Source organism: Ranitomeya variabilis, chromosome 7, assembly GCF_051348905.1.
Source record: "Ranitomeya variabilis isolate aRanVar5 chromosome 7, aRanVar5.hap1, whole genome shotgun sequence".
Lineage (NCBI taxonomy): Eukaryota > Metazoa > Chordata > Amphibia > Anura > Dendrobatidae > Ranitomeya > Ranitomeya variabilis.
In genome coordinates, this window is record NC_135238.1 from 120,743,430 (window position 1) to 120,766,416 (window position 22,987).

Here is a 22,987-nt window from a genome sequence, read left to right on the forward strand (position 1 = left end):
GTTAGCGAAACCCAAGAACTTCTGAAGACTCTTAACTGACGAGGGCTGAGTCCAATCAAGAATAGCTCGGACCTTGACTGGGTCCATCTCCACAGCAGAAGGGGAAAAAATGAACCCAAAAAGGGAACCTTCTGTACACCAAAAAGACACTTTGAGCCCTTGACAAACAAAGAATTTTCACGCAAAAATTTAAAGACCATCCTGACCTGCTCCACATGCGAGTCCCAATTATCAGAAAAAACCAGAATATCATCCAGATAAATGATCAAAAATTTATCCAGATAGTTCCGGAAAATGTCATGCATAAAGGACTGAAAAACTGAAGGGGCATTAGAGAGCCCAAAAGGCATCACCAAGTACTCAAAATGACCTTCGGGCGTATTGAATGCGGTTTTCCATTCATCCCCTTGCTTAATGCGCACAAGGTTGTACGCACCACGAAGGTCTATCTTGGTAAACCACTTGGCACCCTTAATCCGGGCAAACAAGTCAGACAACAGCGGCAAAGGATACTGAAACTTGACAGTGATCTTATTTAAAAGCCGATAGTCAATACAAGGCCTCAAAGATCCGTCCTTTTTAGCCACAAAAAAGAATCCCGCACCAAGAGGGGAAGAAGACGGACGGATATGCCCCTTCTCCAGAGACTCCTTGATATATGAACGCATAGCGGTATGTTCAGGTACCGACAGATTAAACAGTCTCCCCTTAGGAAACTTACTGCCTGGAATCAAATCTATTGCACAGTCACATTCCCTATGAGGAGGCAATGCACTGGACCTGGACTCGCTAAAGACATCCTGATAATCAGACAAATACTCCGGAACTTCCGAAGGCGTAGAAGAAGCAATAGACACAGGCAGGGAATCCTCATGAATACCAAGACAGCCCCAACTAGACACTGACATAGCCTTCCAGTCAAGGACTGGATTATGGGTCTGTAACCATGGCAGCCCCAAAACAACCAAATCATGCATTTTATGTAGAACGAGAAAACGTATCACCTCGCGGTGTTCAGGAGTCATGCACATGGTAACCTGTGTCCAATACTGCGGCTTATTTTCTGCCAATGGCGTAGCATCAATACCCCTAAGAGGGATAGGATTTTCTAATGGTTCAAGAATAAAACCACAGCGCTTAGCAAATGAGAGATCCATAAGACTCAGGGCAGCACCTGAATCTACAAACGCCATGACAGGATAAGAAGACAATGAGCAAATCAAAGTTACAGACAGAATAAACTTAGGATGCAAATTACCAACGGTGACAGGACTAACAACCTTAGATATACGTTTAGAGCATGCTGAGATAACATGTGTAGAATCACCACAGTAGTAGCACAAGCCATTCCGGCGTCTATGAATTTTCCTCTCATTTCTAGTCAGGATTCTATCACATTGCATCAAATCAGGTGTCCGTTCAGACAACACCATGAGGGAATTTGCGGTTTTTCTATCACATTGCATCACATCAGGTGTCTGTTCAGACAACAACATGAGGGAATTTGCGGTTTTGCGCTCCCGCAACCGCCGGTCAATTTGAATAGCCAGGGACATGGTATCATTCAGACCTGTGGGAATGGGAAAACCCACCATAACATTCTTAATGGCCTCAGAAAGGCCATTTCTAAAATTAGCGGCCAGTGCACACTCGTTCCAATGTGTCAGCACGGACCATTTCCGAAATTTTTGGCAATACACCTCAGCCTCGTCCTGGCCCTGAGACATAGCCAGCAAGGCTTTCTCTGCCTGAATCTCAAGATTGGGTTCCTCATAAAGTAAACCGAGCGCCAGAAAAAACGCATCAATATCGGCCAATGCCGGATCTCCTGGCGCCAACGAAAAAGCCCAATCTTGAGGGTCACCCCGTAAGAATGAAATAACAATTTTTACTTGTTGAGCAGAGTCTCCAGACGAACAAGGTTTCAGGGACAAAAACAATTTACAATTATTCCTGAAATTCCTAAACTTAAATCGGTCTCCTGAAAACAGTTCAGGAATCGGAATCTTGGGTTCAGACCTAGGATTTCTGGTAACATAATCTTGTATACTCTGCACACGAGCGGCAAGCTGGTCCACACTTGTAATCAAGGTCTGGACATTCATGTCTGCAGCAAGCTTAAGCCACTCTGAGGTAAAGGGGAAAAGAAAAAAAAAGAAAAAATGAGAGAGGAAAAAAAAAACCTCAAAATTTTCTTTCTTATAATCCCACTTCTGCAATGCATTAAACATTTAATACTGGCCTGGCATACTGTTATGACCCCAGTGGACAGGGTCTCAGAGGAATGTGTAAGTCTGCGAAATACAAAAATCCTTCTCATAGGGCTGTGGTAACTGGGTTGACCAAATAGCTACTCCTAACGCCAACACTAGAAGTAGCCGGGGATCATGCCTACGGTGATCGCTAGATGACTCGCGCCAGCCGGAGAATCTAACTACCCCTAGGAGAAGAAAACAAAGACCTCTCTTGCCTCCAGAGAAAGGGACCCCAAAGCAAGATACAAGCCCCCCACAAATAATAACGGTGAGGTAAGAGGAAATGACAAACACAGAAATGAACCAGGTTCAGCAAAGAGAGGCCAGCTTACTAATAGCAGAATAAAGCAAGATAACTTATTTGGTCAACAAAAACCCTATAAAAATCCACGCTGGAGATTCAAGAACCCCCGAACCGTCTAACGGTCCGGGGGGAGAACACCAGCCCCCTAGAGCTTCCAGCAAAGGTCAGGATACAGATTGGAACAAGCTGGACAAAAATACAAAACAAAACAAAAGCAAAAAGCAAGGAAGAAGACTTAGCTTGAAATACAGGAACCAGGATCAAAGGACAAGAGCACAACAGATTAGCTCTGATTTCAACGATGCCAGGCATTGAACTGAAGGTCCAAGGCGCTTATATAGCAACGCCCCAGAACTAACGGCCCAGGTGAGGATAAAGAAAAAGACAGACGCTCCAGAGTCAATTCACTAATGACCACTAGAGGGAGCAAAAAGCAAAATCACAACATTGTCCCTGATAGATGGACTAGTAAAGTTATTTCTGAGGTTCATTGTTCAGTATTGGCTGGTCATCCTGGGATTTTTGGTACCAGAGATTTGGTTGCCAGATCCTTTTGGTGGCCTTCCTTGTCGCGGGATGTGCGTTCTTTTGTGCAGTCCTGTGGGACTTGTGCTCGGGCCAAGCCTTGCTGTTTTCGTGCCAGTGGGTTGCTTTTGCCATTGCCTGTCCCGAAGAGGCCCTGGACCCATATTTCCGTGGATTTTATTTCTGATCTCCCTGTCTCTCAAAGGATGTCCGTCATCTGGGTGGTTTGTGATCGTTTTTCTAAAATGGTCCATTTGGTACCCTTGCCTAAATTGCCTTCTTCCTCTGATTTGGTTCCATTATTTTTTTAGCATGTGGTTCGTTTGCATGGCATTCCGGAGAACATTGTGTCTGACAGAGGTCCCAGTTTGTTTCTAGGTTTTGGCGGTCCTTTTGTGCTAAGATGGGCATTGATTTGTCTTTTCCTTCAGCGTTCCATCCTCAGACAAATGGCCAAACCGAACTAACCAATCAGACCTTGGAAACCTATCTGAGATGCTTTGTTTCTGCTGATCAGGATGATTGGGTGACCTTCTTGCCATTGGCCGAGTTCGCCCTTAATAACCGGGCTAGTTCGGCCACTTTGGTTTCGCCTTTTTTTTGCAATTCTGGTTTTCATCCTCGTTTTTCTTCAGGGCAGGTTGAGCCTTCTGACTGTCCTGGTGTGGATTCTGTGGTGGACAGGTTGCAGCAAATTTGGACTCACGTGGTGGACAACTTGACGTTGTCTCAGGAGAAGGCGCAGCGTTTTGCTAACCGCCGTCGCTGTGTTGGTCCCCGACTTCGTGTTGGGGATTTGGTTTGGTTATCTTCTCGTTATGTTCCTATGAAGGTTTCTTCTCCTAAGTTCAAGCCTCGCTTCATTGGTCCTTATAAGATTTCTGAAAATATCAATCCTGTGTCGTTTCGTTTGGCTCTTCCAGCTTCTTTTTCCATCCATAATGTGTTCCATAGGTTGTTGTTGCGGAGATATGTGGCACCTATGGTTCCTTCCGTTGATCCTCCTGCTCCGGTGTTGGTTGAGGGGGAGTTGGAGTATGTGGTGGAGAAGATTTTGGATTCTCGTATTTTGAGGCGGAAGCTTCAGTACCTAGTTAAATGGAAGGGTTATGGTCAGGAGGATAATTCCTGGGTTGTTGCCTCCGATGTCCATGCTACCGATTTGGTTCGTGCCTTTCATTTGGCTCGTCCTGATCGGCCTGGGGGCTCTGGTGAGGGTTTGGTGACCCCTCCTCAAGGGGGGGGTACTGTTGTGAATTCCGTTCTCGGGCTCCCTCCTGTGGTCGTGAATGGTACTTTGGTGAGTTCTGTCCTTGGACACCTTCTGGTGGCTTTGAGTGGAACTGCTGATCTTTGAGGTTGGCTTTCTCAGCTGCCTCGTTTATTGCTTATGCTGGCTTCCTATTTAACTCTGCTTAGATTGTTAGTTCATGCCAGCTGTCAATGTCTCAGTACTGGTTCAGATCTCTCTTGGATTTCTCAGATGACCTGTCTACTCCAGCAGAAGCTAAGTCCCTGCTAGTTCATTTGTTGTTCATTGGTTTTTGAATATATTTCTCAGTACCTGCTATGCTTCTAGTCCAGCTTGCTATTATGATATTTCCTTGCTAGCTGGAAGCTCTGGGGGTGCAGAGCTGCACCTCCACACCGTGAGTCGGTGTGGAGGCCTTTTTGCACACTCTGCGTGGCTTTTGTAGTTTTTTATACTGACTGCATAGTTCCCTTTCCTATCCTCAGTCTATTTAGAGAAGACTCGGCCTCCTTTGCTAAAATCTGTTTAATTCCTGTGTTTGTCACTTCCCTCTTAACTCACAGTCAATATTTGTGGGGGGCTACCTTTACTTTGGGGAATTTCTCTGAGGCAAGGTAGGCTCCTATTTCTATCTTTAGGGGTAGTTAGCTCTTAGGCTGTGAAGAGGCGTCTAGGGAGAGTTAGGTACGCTCCACGGCTATTTCTAGTGTGTGTGATAGGATTAGGGATTGCGGTCAGTAGAGTTACCATCTCCTCAGAGCTTGTCCCAGGTTTTACGTTTTAACCATCAGGTCATTCCGGGTGCTCCTAACAACCAGGTCCATAACACAGTAGACAGTTTGATTGGCAGAAAGAGGCTGGCAGATATGGCACTAACAGGAGTGACGCAGATGCACACACTGGCAATAGAAATGTCCCTCGTTATGTGTGGGAGAATCCAGGGAAAAATCAGGCCCACTGTATTACACAACAACACACTTTGATTAGCAGAAAGAGGCTGGCAGATATGGCACTAACCGGACTGACGCAGATGCACACACTGACAGTAGAAATGTCCCTCTTTTTTTTATATGGGAGACAAGGGATTGAATCAGGCCCACTATATCACTTTATAGTTCCTGTGGCACAAAATGACTGACAGATACCACAGACAGCACTCGCACAGATGCACAGGTTTGGCAAGATTATTCTCCCTTTATTTTAATTTTTTGGGGGATATGTGAGACAAGTGATTTAATCTGGCCCACTGTTACACCGTAGGTTTACTGTGGCAGAAAAACAAAGACAGATGCCACACACAGGACTGGCACTAATGCAGATTTGCCAATCTTAATCTCCCACTTTTATTTTTTTTTCTAGGAGAATTGTGAAGAAATCAGGCCGACTGCTACACAGTAGATTTTCTGTGGCAGAAAAAAAAAAAAGATGCCACACACAGGACTGGCACTAATGCAGATTTGCCAATCTTAATCTCCCACTTTTATTTTTTTTTCTGGGAGAATTGTGAATAAATCAGGCCCACTGTTACACAGTAGGTTTTCTGTGGCAGAAAAAAACAAAGACAGATGTCACACACAGGACTGGCACTAATGCAGATTTGCCAATCTTAATCTCCCACTTTTATTTTTTTTCCTGGGAGAATTGTATTAGAGTATATCTTCTGTGGCAAAAAGTGGCTTGAAGATATATATATATATATATATATATATATATATATATATATATATATATATATATATATATAAAAAGGGACTGTACTACAAGGACTGTACTACAATTACTATCTCCCTACAGTTATATCAGAAAAGTATGTCAGGCAGCAATAAAAAGGACTGCTGCACACAAAAGTCAAAAGTGTGGTCAAACAAACAAGATAGCTGTGCAGAAAGGAAGGAGCAACGGGATTTGTGCTTTGAAAAAAACAGTTGGTTTGCACAGCGGCGTACACACAGCAACGCAGCTATCAGGGAGCCTTATAACCTACAGAGCTGTTGCACAGAAATCGAGCCTCCACTGTCCCAAAAAGAAAAGGTGGTGTTGGACAGTGGAAATCGTTACAGCACAAGCGGTTTTGGGGTTAATTTACCCTGCCTAACGCTATCCCTGCTTCTGACAAAGCAGCAGCATCCTCTCCCTATGCTTAGATCAGCAGCAGTAACATGGCGGTCGGCGGGAACGCCCCTTTATAGCCCCTGTGATGCCGCAGAAAGCAAGCCAATCACTGCCATGCCCTTCTCTAAGATGGTGGGGACCAGGACCTATGTCATCACGCTGCCCACACTCTGCGTGCATCTTCATTGGCTGAGAAATGGCCCTTTAAGCGTCATAGGAAACGCGACTTTGGCGCGAAGATCGTGTACCGCATGGCCGATCCCACGCTGGGATCGGGTCGGGTTTCATGAAACCCAACTTTGCCAAAAGTCGGCGACTTATGAAAAAGACCGATCCATTTCGCTCAACCCTACTCTTTACCTTTTACTGGAGGCTTCAGCATCCACAGTCCAGGGTACAGACCACAGGGTAGGCAGAGTTCAGCCGATACGAAGGCAAATCCAGAGTCCCCTTATCCAGGTGGAAATCAATAGCCTTCCTACTAGCACCTGTGTGTTCTAACAACCCAGACACCACTATATGGATCACCAGAAAAGCACCAAGACAAGGAGGTGTATAAATATATTACTTTATTAGATACATATTATAATAACTCCATACATATTGTATAATAAAATCAATTTTAAAATCAATTAGAATCTATAGAACACAGGACAAAATAATACTAGCATATAATATACCGGCCACTTCCACATGAGCAATCCCAAATCCTCACAATATATGTGTGAAAATTTTTTAATGAATAAAAAGAGCAAACGTGATAAAAAATTGCAACCTCAAAGAAAGGGGATAATAAAAATCCTAGTAAGTACTATATAAATCTCAAAGTGCAAATGTGCTGAAAAATATATCAAGTGCAAATGGCTTAAAAAAGTGCAAAGTGCTCCGGCATTGTATTCAGCCGGTTCAGACCCACACACAGTGTAAAAATATTGCGGAGGAGAAATCGCAGGTAAATACCTATGGGTGGCCGTGTCCTGTGTAAACGGGGTGCGTTTACACAGGACACGGCCACCCATAGGTATTTACCTGCGATTTCTCCTCCGCAATATTTTTACACTGTGTGTGGGTCTGAACCGGCTGAATACAATGCCGGAGCACTTTGCACTTTTTTAAGCCATTTGCACTTGATATATTTTTCAGCACATTTGCACTTTGAGATTTATATAGTACTTACTAGGATTTTTATTATCCCCTTTCTTTGAGGTTGCAATTTTTTATCACGTTTGCTCTTTTTATTCATTAAAAAATTTTCACACATATATTGTGAGGATTTGGGATTGCTCATGTGGAAGTGGCCGGTATATTATATGCTAGTATTATTTTGTCCTGTGTTCTATAGATTCTAATTGATTTTAAAATTGATTTTATTATACAATATGTATGGAGTTATTATAATATGTATCTAATAAAGTAATATATTTATACACCTCCTTGTCTTGGTGCTTTTCTGGTGATCCATATAGTGGTGTCTGGGTTGTTAGTCTCCACTGGGTGGCGGTAGTCACATAATTACACAGCATACCAAGAATAGGTGGATTTTGAATACGGATGAGGATATATATCATACTCCCTATATTTCTGGTATAACTGTGTTTTAACATTAGCACCTGTGTGTTGTAGTACCTCCCTGCTGAGCTTCCCGGTAAGGTTCTCACAACTCTTGTAGATGTTCTAGATGTTATTTCTTCCTCTCTGTCCCCCAGATGGTATGGATAGGACAAACCCGTATGACTGATGGCCTGAGGCTTGTTTATAGGGACCCTAGAGACGCCTGGACCCCCACAAGTTGCTACTGTGTCTTCTTAGGTATTAAGGTCGGGCAGCCAACTTGGAATTGACTGTCCTGCTGGTCTCTGAAGTAAAGCGTAAAGTCAATTACTCCCTCGGTGTTCTGGCCACCGGCTACGCGCCTCAGAAGGAGGCAGCCTATTTCAGGGCAGAACTCCTCCCAGTTTTATCTCCTTGTGCTGTGACTTCCTTTCTCACCCTCTACAATACAATTCTCTTCGTGTCCTTTCTTAGGATGCTGCCGCACGTGGGGCAGGCGCAGCTCCGTAGCTTTCTGTCGCTCTAGGCCTCTGTCAGGATCCCACCCCTGACAGGGACCCTCTGTCTGCAGCTCAGATGTTCCTCCTTTCCCCCTGTCTGCCTGACAGGTGTTGCCTGGGCAAAGCCCAGTCAGCATCTCACTAACTTTCTATCCAGCCCACCAGTTTTACCCTTCTGTGAGGAGAATGTATACCCATGTGTGGATGTGAAAAGGTGCATGGGAATAGACCTCCCAAAAAAAGAAACTGGATTTCAGTTTATGTTTTGCTGCTATCATTTGGTGGTGTAGAGAGGTCTGGCCCAATACAGCCCTTGTTCATTTTTATAAGAGTCAGCCTGTCAACATTTTCAGTTGTAAGGCCAATGAACTTATCTATATATATATAATTGTCTAAGGGTCTGTATGTCTGTAACCGAAATCCCGCGCCGCTGATTGGTCACGCCCGGCCGACCTCGACCAATCAGCGTTCATAAATAAACTACATACATATACTAGAACGAGAATAACATGAAGGACACTCTGTGAGGGAGAGAATAACATAGAGGACAGTGTGTGAGGGCGAGAATAACATGATGGACAGTCTGTGAGGGAGAGAATAACATGGAGGACAGTCTGTGAGGGAGAGAATAACATGGAGGACAGTCTGTGAGGGTGAGAATAACATGGAGAACAGTGTGTGAGGGAGAGAATAACATGGATGACAGGCTGTGAGGAAGAGAAAAACATGGAGCACAGTGTGTGAGGGAGAGAATGACATGGATGACAGTCTGTGAGGGAGAGAATAACATGAAGGACACTCTGTGAGGGAGAGAATTGTTGTGAATTCCGTTCTCGAACTCCCTCCTGTGGTCATGAATGGTACTTCGGTGAGTTCTGTTTGTGGACTCCCTCTGGTGGCTGTGAGTGGAGCTGCTGGTTCTGAGATTCCTTCCCCAGCTGCCCTCATTTAGGGCTAGGCTGGATTCTCTATTTAACTCCACTCAGATCGTTACTCCATGCCAGCTGTCAATGTTCTAGTACTGGTTCAGATCTCTCCTGGATCTTTCTGAGGACCTGTCTACTCCAGCATAAGCTAAGTTCCTGCTTGTTCATTTGTTACATATGGTTTTTCTTGCTTTGTTCTAGTCCAGCTTGCTATCATGAAACTGCCTGGCTAGCTGGAAGCTCTGGGGGTGCAGAGTGGCACCACCGCACCGTGAGTCGGCGCGGGGGTATTTTTTGCACACTCTGTGTGGTTTTTGTAGTATTTTTGTGTTGACCGCAACGATCCCTTTTCTATCCTCAATCTGTTTAGTTGGACTGGCCTCCCTTTGCTAAAACCTATTTCATCCTGTGTTTGTGATTTCCTCTTAACTCACAGTCAATACTTGTGGGGGGGCTGCTTTTACCTTTGGGGAAATTTCTCTGAGGCAAGTGAGGCTTTGTTTCCTTTCTTTAGGGGTAGTTAGCTCTTAGGCTGTGAAGAGGCATCTAGGCAGAGTCAGGCACGCTCCACGGCTATTTCTAGTTGTGTTGATAGGAGTAGGGTTTGCGGTCAGCAGAGTTCCCATTTCCCCAGAGCTCGTCCCGATTCCGTGTTTAACTATCAGGTCATTCCTGGTGCACCTAACCACCAGGTCCATAACAGAGAATAACATGAAGGTCAGTCTGTGAGGTCGAGAATAACATGGAGAACAGTCTGTGAGGGAGAGAATAACATGGATGACAGTCTGTGAGGGAGAGAATAACATGGAGAACAGTCTGTGAGGGAGAGAATAACATGGAGAACAGTTTGTGAGGTCGAGAATAACATGGAGAACAGTCTGTGAGGTAGAGAATAACATGGAGAACAGTGTGTGAGGGAGAGAATAACATGGATGACAGTCTGTGAGGGAGAGAATAACGTGGAGAACAGTGTGTGAGGGAGAGAATAACATGGATGACAGTCTGTGAGGGAGAGAATAACATGGAGAACAGTCTGTGAGGGAGAGAATAACATGGAGAACAGTTTGTGAGGTCGAGAATAACATGGAGAACAGTCTGTGAGGGAAAGAATAACATGGATAACAGTCTGTGAGGGAGAGAATAACATGGAGAACAGTCTGTGAGGGAGAGAATAAAATGGAGAACAGTTTGTGAGGTCGAGAATAACATGGAGAACAGTCTGTGAGGGAGAGAATAACATGGAGAACAGTGTGTGAGGGAGAGAATAACATGGATGACAGTCTGTGAGGGAGAGAATAACATGGATGACAGTCTCTGAGGGAGAGAATATCATGCAGAACAGTCTGTGAGGGAGAGAATAACATGGAGAACAGTTTGTGAGGTCGAGAATAACATGGAGAACAGTCTGTGAGGGAGAGAATAACATGGAGAACAGTGTGTGAGGGAGAGAATAACATGGATGAAAGTCTGTGAGGGAGAGAATAATGTGGAGAACAGTGTGTGAGGGAGAGAATAACATGGATGACAGTCTGTGAGGGAGAGAATAACATGGAGAACAGTCTGTGAGGGAGAGAATAACATGGAGAACAGTTTGTGAGGTCGAGAATAACATGGAGAACAGTCTGTGAGGGAAAGAATAACATGGATAACAGTCTGTGAGGGAGAGAATAACATGGAGAACAGTCTGTGAGGGAGAGAATAACATGGAGAACAGTTTGTGAGGTCGAGAATAACATGGAGAACAGTCTGTGAGGGAAAGAATAACATGGATAACAGTGTGAGAAGGAGAGAATAACATGGAGGACAGTCTGTGAGGGAGAGAATAACGTGGAGAACAGTGTGTGAGGGAGAGAATAACATGGATGACCATCTGTGAGGGAGAGAATAACATGGAGGACAGTGTGTGAGGGAGAGAATAACATGGAGGACAGTCTGTGAGGGAGAGAATAACATGGAGAACAGTTTGTGAGGGAGAGAATAACATGGAGGACAGTCTGTGAGGGAGAGAATAACATGGAGAACAGTGTGTGAGGGAGAGAATAACATGGAGGACAGTCTGTGAGGGAGAGAATAACATGGAGGACAGTGTGTGAGGGAGAGAATAACATGGAGGACAGTGTGTGAGGGAGAGAGCAACATGGAGGACAGTGTGTAAGGGAGAGAATAACAATTTTCCCCCTTTTTATGTTTATCATATGGTAAAATAAATGGTGTCTTTGAAAACTATAAGTCATCCTGTAGAAAACAAACTGTCAGAGATAGATGACTAATAAAGTTTTGACTCTTAAAATAAAGACAGGAGAAAAACAATTACAGTGTGTCCAATGGGTTAAAACATAAATGTAAGCACCAATGTTTATATGAATACTAGATGGTGGCCCGATTCTAACGCATCGGGTATCTACTATATAGTCGTCTAATTCTGTCTGTTTGTCTGTAACGGAAATCCCACGTCGCTGATTGGTCTCGCCAGTTGCGCAATCCGGCCACGAATTGGAACGGGATTTGAACCACGCTTCGCTGATTGGTCACGCCAGGCTGTGACCAATCAGTGATATTGGCGCAGTCCGGCTGCGAATTGGCATGGGATTTGAACCACGCTTCGCTGATTGGTGACGCCCGGCTGTGACCAATCAGCGATATTGGCGCAGTCCGGCTGCGAATTGGCATGAGATTTGAACCACGCTTCACTGATTGGTCGCGTCCGGCCGGCCATGACCAATAAGTGATATTAGCACGGGATTTAAACACCGCTTCACTGATAATGTATATATTTTACCCGGAAAATCCTGTGTATTCATTGCATTATTCTTAAATCTTCATAATTAAACTACATACATATTCTAGAATACCCGATGCATTAGAATCGGGCCACCATCTAGTCAGTTATAATTAGTTTTGAGCATTCCGATACCGCAAGTATCGGGTATCGGCCGATATTTGCGGTATCGGAATTCTGATACCGAGATCCGATACTTTTGTTGTATCGGGAATCGGTATCAGAACCAAATTAATGTGTAAAATAAAGAATTAAAATAATAAATATGGATATACTCACCTCTCCGGAGGCCCCTGCACCTTACCGTTGTTAACCGGCAGCCTGCTTTGCTTAAAATGAGCGCGTTTAGGACCTTCCATGACGTCACGGCTTCTGATTGGTCGCGTGCCGCTCATTTGACCACCACCAATCACAAGCCGCGATGTCATTCTCAGGCCCTAAACTCCTCATTCTAGGAATTTAGGACCTGAGAATGGCGTCGCGGCTTGTGATTGGTCGCGTGGCGGTCACATGAGCGGCACGCGACCCATCAGAAGCCGTGACGTCATGGAAGGTCCTGAACGCGCTCATTTTAAGCAAAGCAGGCTGCCGGTTAACAGCGGTAAGGTGCAGGGGCCTCCGGACGGGTGAGTATATCAATATTTTTTATTTTAATTCTTTATTTTACACATTAATACGGATTCCAGGGCCTGAAGGAGAGTTTCCTCTACTTCAGACCCTGGGAACCATCCAGGATACCTTCCAATACTTGGTGTCCCATTGACTTGTATTGGTATCGGGTATCGGTATCGGCGATATCCGATACTTTTCGGGTATCGGCCGATACTATCCGATACCGATACTTTCAAGTATCGGACGGTATCGCTCAACACTAGTTATGATTCCTCCAGCGGCACTAAAATCCCGCTCTTACAAAACACTAGTGACATGGCAGGCCAGGATCTCCAAGGCGTTGAGAGCCAGTTCATGGCACATGTCCAGCTAGTATACCCAATAATTATAAGGCACAGAGGAATCACGGAGCACGTTGGTACAGTCAGTAAGATACTCGCTCAGCATCTTCCAAAACTTTGCACTCCTTGTGAGAGTACCTCGTGCCTCAGGGCCAGTGCAATGAGAGGGTCTGAGGAAACTCTCCTAGAACTTTGCCAGTGTTCCCCTGCCTTTGCTGGATTGGAGTTGTCTCTCTCACCTGTACTCATCGGTTGTCCAACGAACTGTGACCTTTGCCGCCAGCATTTTCAGAAGGGAATTTTTTTTAAATGATTCCTCAACATTGGCCCTCTGGTATTGCCCCATTTTAGTAGACCTGTCTGCCTCTGGAAAAAGAGATAGAAAGATCTTCTTGTAAAGTGGGTCTAGAAGTGTCATCAACCAGTAATGACTATCACCCAAAGTTTTGAGAATGCGAGGGTCACGGGAAAGGCAGCACAACATAAACTAAGCCATGCATGACAGACTGCTAACAAGCAAGACTTCCATGTCCTCAGCAAGAGGATGACTGACCATGCTCTTCTTCTCCTTATCCTACTCTTCCTCCCTGTCCTCAGGCCATCCACGCAGAACAGACCATATGAGAGATGTGCAGGTAGTACCATCTACAGTGCATGAAAGTAGCTCCTGTTCTTCTTCATCCTCTTCCTCATTGTCACCCAATCCACATTGGGATGAGATGAGGCTGGGCTGTGTGTAATCACCCTGTATGGTTCCGTGCTCCATGTTATCGTACTCTCCCTGCAATACATCCTCTTTGATTGTGAACAGAGAGCATTTCAGAACACAGAGAAGCAGGATGGTGATGTTAATTATGGCGTCATTGCCGCTCGCCATCTTGGTGGAGTCTTCAAAATTTTGGAGGATGGTTCATATGTCTGACATCCATATCCACTCCTGAGGTCTTATTTGTGGAGTCTGAACTGAATACCAATAGCTTTTTTGATTCTGGTAGTCAACAACTGCCTTATTTTACTCACAAATCCAACATCTGCAGTGCAGAGTTCCAACTCGTGGGAACATCACACAACAGTCGGTGAGCTGGAAGCTGCAAAAGCTGCTGAAACACAGAAAGGGCGGCGTAAGCTGTAGCTGACTTTCTAAAATGGGCACACAGGCGGCATACTTTGAACAGAAGATCCAGCATCTCCGGGTAGGTTTTGAAAAAATGCTGAACTACGAGGTTAAGTACATGGGCCAGGCATGGTACTTGTGTGAGCTCGCCTTGCTTCAGAGCTGCCACCAGGTTCTGGCCATTGTCACACATGACCATACCTGGCTGTAGGTTCAATGGTGTCAGCCACAGATCTGCCTGATCTTTCAGAGCTTTCCACAACTCTTCAGCATTGTGCAGTTTTTCACCTAAGCATATTAGCTTCAGCACAGCTTGTTGCCACTTGGCTGAGGCAGTGCTGCAGTGCTTCCAGCTTGTGATTGTTGTGGTCATTTCGGAGATGGAGGTTGAAGAGAAGGAGGATGTGCAGGAGCTGTAGACTGTTGGGGCAACCCTGATTGATGTAGGGCCCACAATCCTCGGTGTCACGAGGATGTGTTCCATCCCAAGGTCCAACTGAATCCCGGCTTACACTATGTTAACCCAGTGTTCTTTCAGTGAGATGTACCGTCCCTGCCCACAAGCAGTTGTCCACATGTCCGTGGTTAGGTGGACTTTCCCAGTAACAGCATTGTTGAGGGCATGGCTAATGTTGTGGGACACATGCTTGTGTAATGTGGGGATGGAACCTGGGAGAAATAATGGTGGCTGGGGACTGAGTACTGAGGGATGGCTGCCGCCATCAGGTTGCAGAAAGTTTCCATCTCCATGAGTCTAAACGGCAACATTTTGAGCGCAAGCAGTCTAGAAATGTATGAATTTAGTAGTGTGGCCTGTGGAACATTAATTGCGTATCTGTGCTTGCATTTCAAGGACTGGCGTATGGACAACTGAAAGCTGTGCTGGGACAAGGACATGGACATGCTTGCTGATGGTGCTAGTTGAGTGGATGCAATGACAGGTGCAGGGCAGGAGGCATCTTCACATGCACCATGGACAGGGGATTGGCTTGCACACACAACAGTGGGAAGAAGAATTGTTGTCACCCACAGACACTGTTTCTGGACCATGGGGTTCAGCCCACAAAGTCGGGTGCTTTCCTGCCATGTGCCTGATCATGCTGCTGGTGGTAAGGCAGATAGTTTTGCTGCCCCTGCTGATGCTAGCCTGGCAGGTAGTGCAAATGGTCTTTTTGGGGTTATTGGCAGTCTTTAAAAAACAACCAGACTCGGGAAGACCTAACAGTTGGACTGGCAACTTCCTTCGTGTTGTTGTTATGGGGAACGGTTGCCCGCCTTCTATCTGCAGCCACTACACTGCTTCTTCCTGGCTGTTTGGGTGCTATGCCTCCCTCCCTCTGTGTGCTGCTGTGCTCACTCTGCGTGTCCTCCTGCCAGCTTGGGTCAGTTACTATATCATCAACCACCTCGTTTTCCACTTCCGCACCCTGATCCTCCTCCTGACGTTTTGGCAATTGTCTCTCATCATTGTCCACCTCTTGTGAAAATTTGCCACCATCACCTTCATATGACCGTGGCTGCTCAAATATTTGGGCATCGATACATGCCATCTCGTCTTGCCCCGCTTCAAGTGGACCTGGAGAGAGGTCCGAATCTATAAATTAAAAAGTGAATAGCTTTTTCTGAGTGTCCAAATCTTGCATTTTTACTGAATCTCTGTATTGTTTGTCTGTTCTGTGCATTGATGTGCAGGTAAAATAAACTACAAAACTGTGCCAAAAAATACATAGAATGTTATCCCTACATTGGTTGTGCATATTTTCAAGATACTATTAAATGTTTTCAGAACTGATTCCATCATAATCATTGCCCCACAAGTAGAGATGAGTGGATAATTTGACCCAAGCTGGTCCACAGTGCAAGTCAGTTTTCTCTATCCATAGGCAAAATTCCTTAACCCCCGGAATCCCATGCTCAGCTTATAAATAAACGTCATGTGTGCGCCGCACCATACAGATGATATCATGCCAGGCCAAGGAATCAAGCACTGCTCTGCAGAACTCAGAATCTCAGGAGATTCGTAACGCTCCTGTCTTTGGCCACAGAGCATTAACCTGAACCACGGACCAAGGCTGCGATAAGCGATCCACTCATCTCTAACCATAAATAAAAACTGTTAATACATTTATTTAATGTGGCAAATTTGTAATTTTCCAGCTGCACAACTTTTGGCAAAATGCATAGTCTTAACTTATCCTTTGGCCTTGCTATTGCTGATTCACAAATTGGGATGTGCAACAATGTGACATTGCTTCATGCTTGTGGAAGAATCAGTGTGGAACAATTTCATTACATAATTCATTAGTGTCAGGAGATGATGAATCTTGTAATTAAATGAACCATAATGTAAACTACAGTACAGAACTCCACTGCCATTACCTGAGTTCACTTTACACTATGTTCCAAATTATTATGCAAATTACATTTTTCTCTGATTTTCCTAAATAGTTGGTGCAAATGACAGTCAGTCTAATAAAAGTAATCACCCGTTAGAGTATACATCGAATTTTATTGAATAAACCTTCCAATGATAACAGTATAATCTCCAAAATGAATAAAAACTTAAAATGCACTGTTCCAAATTATTAGGCACAATAGAATTTCTAAACATTTGATATGTTTTAAAGAACTGAAAATGCTCATTTGTGGAATTTGCAGCATTAGGAGGTCACATTCACTGAACAAAAAAGCTATTTAACTCCAAAACGTCCTAACAGGCCAAGTTACATGTTAACATAGGACCCTTCTTTGACATCACCTTCACAATTCTTGCATCCATTGAACTTGTGAGTTTTTGGAGAGTTTCTGCTTGCATTTCCTTGCATGAAGTCAGAATAGCCTCCTAGAGCTGCTGTTTTAAAGTGAACTGCCTCCCACCCTCATAGATCTTTTGCTTGATGATACACCAAAGGTTCTCTATAGGGTTGAGGTCAGGGGAAGATGGTGGCCACACCATGAGTTTATCTCCTTTTATGCCCATAGCAGCCAATGACTCAGAGGTTTTCTTTGCAGCATGAGATGGTGCATTGTCATGCATGAAGATGATTTTGCTCCTGAAGGCACATTTCTGCTTTTTATACCATGGAGGAAAGTTGGCAGTCAGAAACTCTATATACTTTGCAGAGGTCATTTTCACACCTTCTGGAACCTTAAAGGGCCCTACCAGCTGTTTCTCCATGATTCCGGCCCAAAACATGACTCCTCCACCTCCTTGCTCTTGTTGCAGCCTTGTTGGGACATAGTGGCCATCCACCAATCATCCACTACTCCATCCATCTGGACCATCCAGGGTTGCTCAACACTTATCAGTAAACAAGAATTAGTCTTCATGTATGTGTGGGCCCAATGCAACCATTTCTGCTTGTGAACAATGTTTAAGGGTGGCCAAATAGTAGGTTTATGCACCACAGCAAGCCTTTGAAGGAGCCTACACCTTGAGGTTCGAGGGACTCCAGAGGCACCAGCAGCTTCAAATATCTGTTTGCTGCTTTGTAATGGCTTTTTAGCAGCTGCTTTCTTAATCCGATGAACTTGCCTGGCAGAAATCTTCCTCATTATGCCTTTATCAGCACAAACACATCTGTGCTCAGATACAGCCACAAATCTCTTAACAGTACGATGATCACGCTTAAGTTTTCGGGAAATTTCTAATGTTTTCATCCCTTCACCAAGGCATTGCACTATTTGATGCTTTTCAGCAGCAGAGAGATCCTTTTTCTTTCCCATGTTACTTGAAAACTGTGACCTGCTTAATAATGTGGAACATCATTTTTAAGTAGTTTTCCTTTAATTAGAATCACCTGGAAAACTAATTATCCCATGTGTTTAAGACTGATTTCAGTGATCCATTGAGCCCTGAGACACAATACCATCCACAAGTTTATTTGAAAAACAAAACAATTAAATCTTTATCACACTTAAATCCAATTTGCATAATAATTTGGAACACAGTGTACGTTGCTTGTCAAAAGTCTAATTTCATCCAAAAATAATTGAAGTGATGTAAAATGTGTTAGTGAACTGGAACATTCTTGCTAATTACTGAGGATGAAGTCTATTTTGTGTGAAGTCTCCTGTTTATTTACATACTTAATTGTAATTGATTTCTTCATCTTGTAAAACAACCTGTCAGCTAAATGACTGATCATCATTAATGATTTTATAGTGGGTGTTTAAAGATTTGTCTGCGATTTGTTTTGAGTGAACTAATCTAAATATATATTTTTACAGGAGATTGCACTGTACCAGGAACTACATCCACATGCATTTATTTGTCTCATTTATGTTGAGAGCTGCCAGCATTTTCATTAAGGACAAAGTGGTTCACACTCACGTAGGAGTAAAGGAATTAGATGCCATGCTCATGGGTGACACAAGGAATATCATGACCCCTGTGCTGGATAAATCACAATATGTAAGTCAACAAAATAATTATTTCTATATCTTATCATATTTTAGAAGATGTAATCATCAAATCCAAACATTATTATCTGCTATGACCATTTAATTTTAACCCCTTAAGCCCCAAGGGTGGTTTGCACGTTAATGACCGGGCCAATTTTTACAATTCTGACTACTGTCACTTTATGAGGTTATAACTCTGGAACGCTTCTACGGATCCCAGTGATCCTGACACTGTTTTCTCATGACATATTTTTCTTCACGATAGTGGTAAAATTTCTTTGATGTTACCTGCGTTTATTTGTAAAAAAAAGGAAATTTGACAAAAATTTTGTCATTTTTGCAATTTTCCAACTTTGAATTTTTATGCCCTTAAGTCACAGAGATATGTCACACAAAATACTTAATAATATTACCCACATGTTTACTTTACATCCACACAATTTTGGAACCAAAATTTTTTTTTGTTAGGGAGATATAAGCGTTAAAAGTTGACCAGCAATTTCTCATATTAACAACAACATTTTTTTTAGGGACCACATCACATTTGAAGTTATTTTGAGGGGTCTATATAATAGAAAATGCACCCCAAAACAGCACCCCTCAAGGTGCTGAAAACCACATTCAAATAGTTTATTAACCCTTCAGGTTTTTCACAGGAATTTTTGGAATGTTTAAAAAAAGTATGAACATTTAACTTTTTTTCACAAAAAATTAACTTCAGCTCCAATTTGTTTTATTTTACCAAGGGTAACAGGAGAAAATGAACCCCAAAAGTTGTTGTGCAATTTGTCCTGAGTACGCCGAGACCCGATATGTGGGGGTAAACCACTGTTTGGGCGCATGGCAGAGCTCGGAAGGGAAGGAGCACCATTTGACTTTTCAACGCAAAATTGACTGGAATTGAGATGGGACGCCATGTTGCATTTGGAGAGCCCCTGATGTGCCTAAACATTGAAACCCCCACAAGTGACACCATTATCTTATCTAGATGTGTGTTGAGCACTTTGACCAACCAAGTGCTTCACAGAAGTTTATAATGCAGAGCCGTAAAAATAAAAAAATCATATTTTTTCCACAATAATTATTTTTAGCCCCAGTTTTGTACTTTTCCAAGGGTAACAGGAGAAATTGGACCCCAAAAGTTGCTGGCCAATTTGTCCTGAGTACGCTGATACCCCATAAAAGGGGGGGGGACCACCGTTTGGGCGCATGGCAGAACTTGAAAGGGAAGGAGCGCAATTTGGAATGCAGACTTAGATAGATTGGTCTGCAGGCGTCATGTTGCATTTGCAGAGCCCCTGATGTACCTAAACTGTAGAAACCCCCCACAAGTGACTGCATATTGGAAATTAGACCCCTGAGGGAATCTAGATGTGTTGTGAGAACTTTGAACCCCCAAGTGTTTCATTACAGTTTATAATGCAGAGCTGTGAAAATAAAAAATCATTTTTTTCCCACAAAAATGTTTTTTTAGCCCCCCAAATTTTTATTTTCCCAAGGGTAACAAGAGAAATTGGACCCCAAAAGTTGTTGTACATTTTGTCCTTAGTATGCTGATACCCCATATGTTGGGGTAAACCCCTGTTTGGGTGTACGGGGAAGCTCGGAAGGGAAGGAGCACTGTTTTACTTTTTCAACGCAAAATTGGCTGGGATTGAGATCAGACGCCATGTCGCGTTTGGAGAGCCCTGATGTGCCTTAACAATGGAAACCCCCAATTGTAACTGAAACCCTAACCCAAACACACCCCTAACTCTAATCCCAACCACACCCTGAACCCCAACCACACCCCTAACCCCAGCACACCCCTAACCCTAATCCCAACCCTAACCACACCCCTAACTCCAACACCCCCCCAACCCTAACCCTAACTTTAGCCCTAACCCTAGCCCCAACCCTAACCCCAACCCTAACCCTAGCCATAACCATAGCCCTAACCCTAGCCCTAACCCTAACCCTAGCCCTAACCTAATGGGAAAATGGAAATAAATAAATTGTTTTAATTTTATTATTTTTCCCTAACTAAGGGGGTGATGAAGGGGGGTTTGATTTACTTTTATAGGGTTTTTTTTGCTGGTTTTTATGATAGGCAGCTGTCACACACTAAAAGAGTTTATTGCAAAACACAGTTTTTGCGTCTCCACATTTTGAGCTATAATTTTTCCACATTTTGAACCACAGAGTCACGTGAGGTCTTGTTTTCTGCGGGAAGAGTTGACATTTTTATTGGTAACATTTTCAGACGCGTGACATTTTTTGATCGCTTTTTATTCCGATTTTTGTGAGACAGAATGACCAAAAACCAGCTATTCATGAATTTCTTTTGGGGGGGGGGCGTTTTTACCGTTCCATGTTTGGTAAAATTGATAAAGCAGTTTTAATCTTCGGGTCAGTATGACTACAGCGATACCTCATTTATTTGTTTTTATGTTTTGGCGCTTTTATACTATAAAAACTATTTCATAGAAAAAATAATTATTTTTCTATTGCTTTATTCTGAGGACTATAATTTTTTTATTTTTTCGCTGATTATGCTGTATGGCAGCTCATTTTTTGCAGGACAAGATGACGTTTTCAGTGGTACCATGGATATTTATATATATCTTTTTGATCGCTTGTTATTTCACTTTTTGTTCTGCGGTATGATAATAAAGCGTTGTTTTTTTGTCTCGTGTTTTTTTTTTTACGGTGTTCACTGAAGGGGTTAACTAATGGGACAGTTTTATAGGTCGGGTCGTTACGGACGCAGTGATACTAAATATGTGTACTTTTATTGTTTTTTTTAATTTAGATAAAGAAATGTATTTATGGGAACAATTTTTTTTTCTTTATTTAGGAATTATTATTCTTTTTTTTTTTTTTTACACATCTAAATATTTTTTTTTTTGCATTATCACATTGTCCCAGGGGGGGGGACATCACTATATAGTGACAGATCACTGATCTGACCCTTTGCAGAGCACTGTGTCAGATCAGCGATCTGAAGTGCGCTGCTCCAGGCTTACAGGCCCCTGCTCTGAGCAGCCACCTCCCTGCTGGACCCGGAAGGCCATTTTGGATCCAGGGCCTGCAGGGAGGAGAGGCTCGGTACAAGGTGAGCACATCGCCTTGAACCGAGGGTCTCAGGGAAGCCCATAGGGAGCCCCCTCCCTGCGCAATGCTTCCCTATGCCCCCGGAATGCTGCGATCATGTTTGATCACAGTGTGCCGGGGGTTAATGTGCCGGGGGCGATCCGTGACTGCTCCTGGCACATACAGTACAGACCAAAAGTTTGGACACACCTTCTCATTTAAAGATTTTTCTGTATTTTCATGACTATGAAAATTGTACATTCACACAGAAGGCATCAAAACTATGAATTAACACATGTGGAATTATAAACTTACCAAAAAAGTGTGAAACAACTGAAATTATGTCTTATATTCTAGGCTCTTCAAAGTAGCCACCTTTTGCTTTGATGACTTCTTTGCACACTCTTGGCATCCTCTTTATGAGCTTCAAGAGGTAGTCACCGGGAATGGTCTTCCAACAATCTTGAAGGAGTTCCCAGAGATGCTTAGCACTTGTTGGCCCTTTTGCCTTCACTCTGCGGTCCAGCTCACCCCAAACCATCTCGATTGGGTTCCAGTCTGGTGACTGTGGAGGCCAGGTCATCTGGCGTAGCATCCCATCACTCTCCTTCTTGGTCAAATAGCCCTTACACAGTCTGGAGGTGTGTTTGGGGTCATTGTTCTGCTGAAAAATAAATGATGGTCCAACTAAATGCAAACCGGATGGAATAGCATGCCGCTGCAAGATGCTGTGTGTTATGACCTGGTGCTTAAGAGGCAACATGGGACAAGCTCTGAGGAGGTGGTATCTGTACTGACCGCAGTTCCTAATCCTAACACCAACACTAGAAGTAGCCGTGGGATGTTCCTGTCACTCCCTAGACACCTCGTCACAGCCTGAGAACTAACTACCCCTAAAGATGGAAACAGAAAGCTATCTTGCCTCAGAGAAAACCCCCAAAGGAAAGATAGCCCCCCACAAATATTGACTGTGAGTGGAGAGGGAAATGACATACACAGAATGAAAACAGGATTTAGCAAAGGAGGCCAAAACTACCTAAATAGACAGAACAGAAAAGGCTACAGCCCAGAGCCAGGTTAAATAGCAGAGCCAGGAGAGACGATCAGTGAAAGCAGCTGCTAATGCTAAACCCAAGGAGCAGCAGTTCCACTCAAAACCACCAGAGGGAGCCCAAGAACAGAATTCACAAAAGTGCCATTCACAACCACCGGAGGGAGCCCAAGAACGGAATTCACAACA

General features: G+C 43.7%; 1 protein-coding gene across 1 annotated transcript in view; it reads left to right on the plus strand.

Annotated features, from left to right (window-relative positions):
• PTH2R (parathyroid hormone 2 receptor) overlaps positions 1-22,987 on the plus strand; it is a 1,733,956-nt gene that overhangs the window by 622,072 nt on the left and 1,088,897 nt on the right. The window contains exon 6 of the mRNA XM_077275688.1: positions 18,502-18,685. Within this exon, the coding sequence (XP_077131803.1) occupies positions 18,502-18,685 (184 nt within the window). The remainder of the gene's footprint in view (positions 1-18,501; positions 18,686-22,987) is intronic.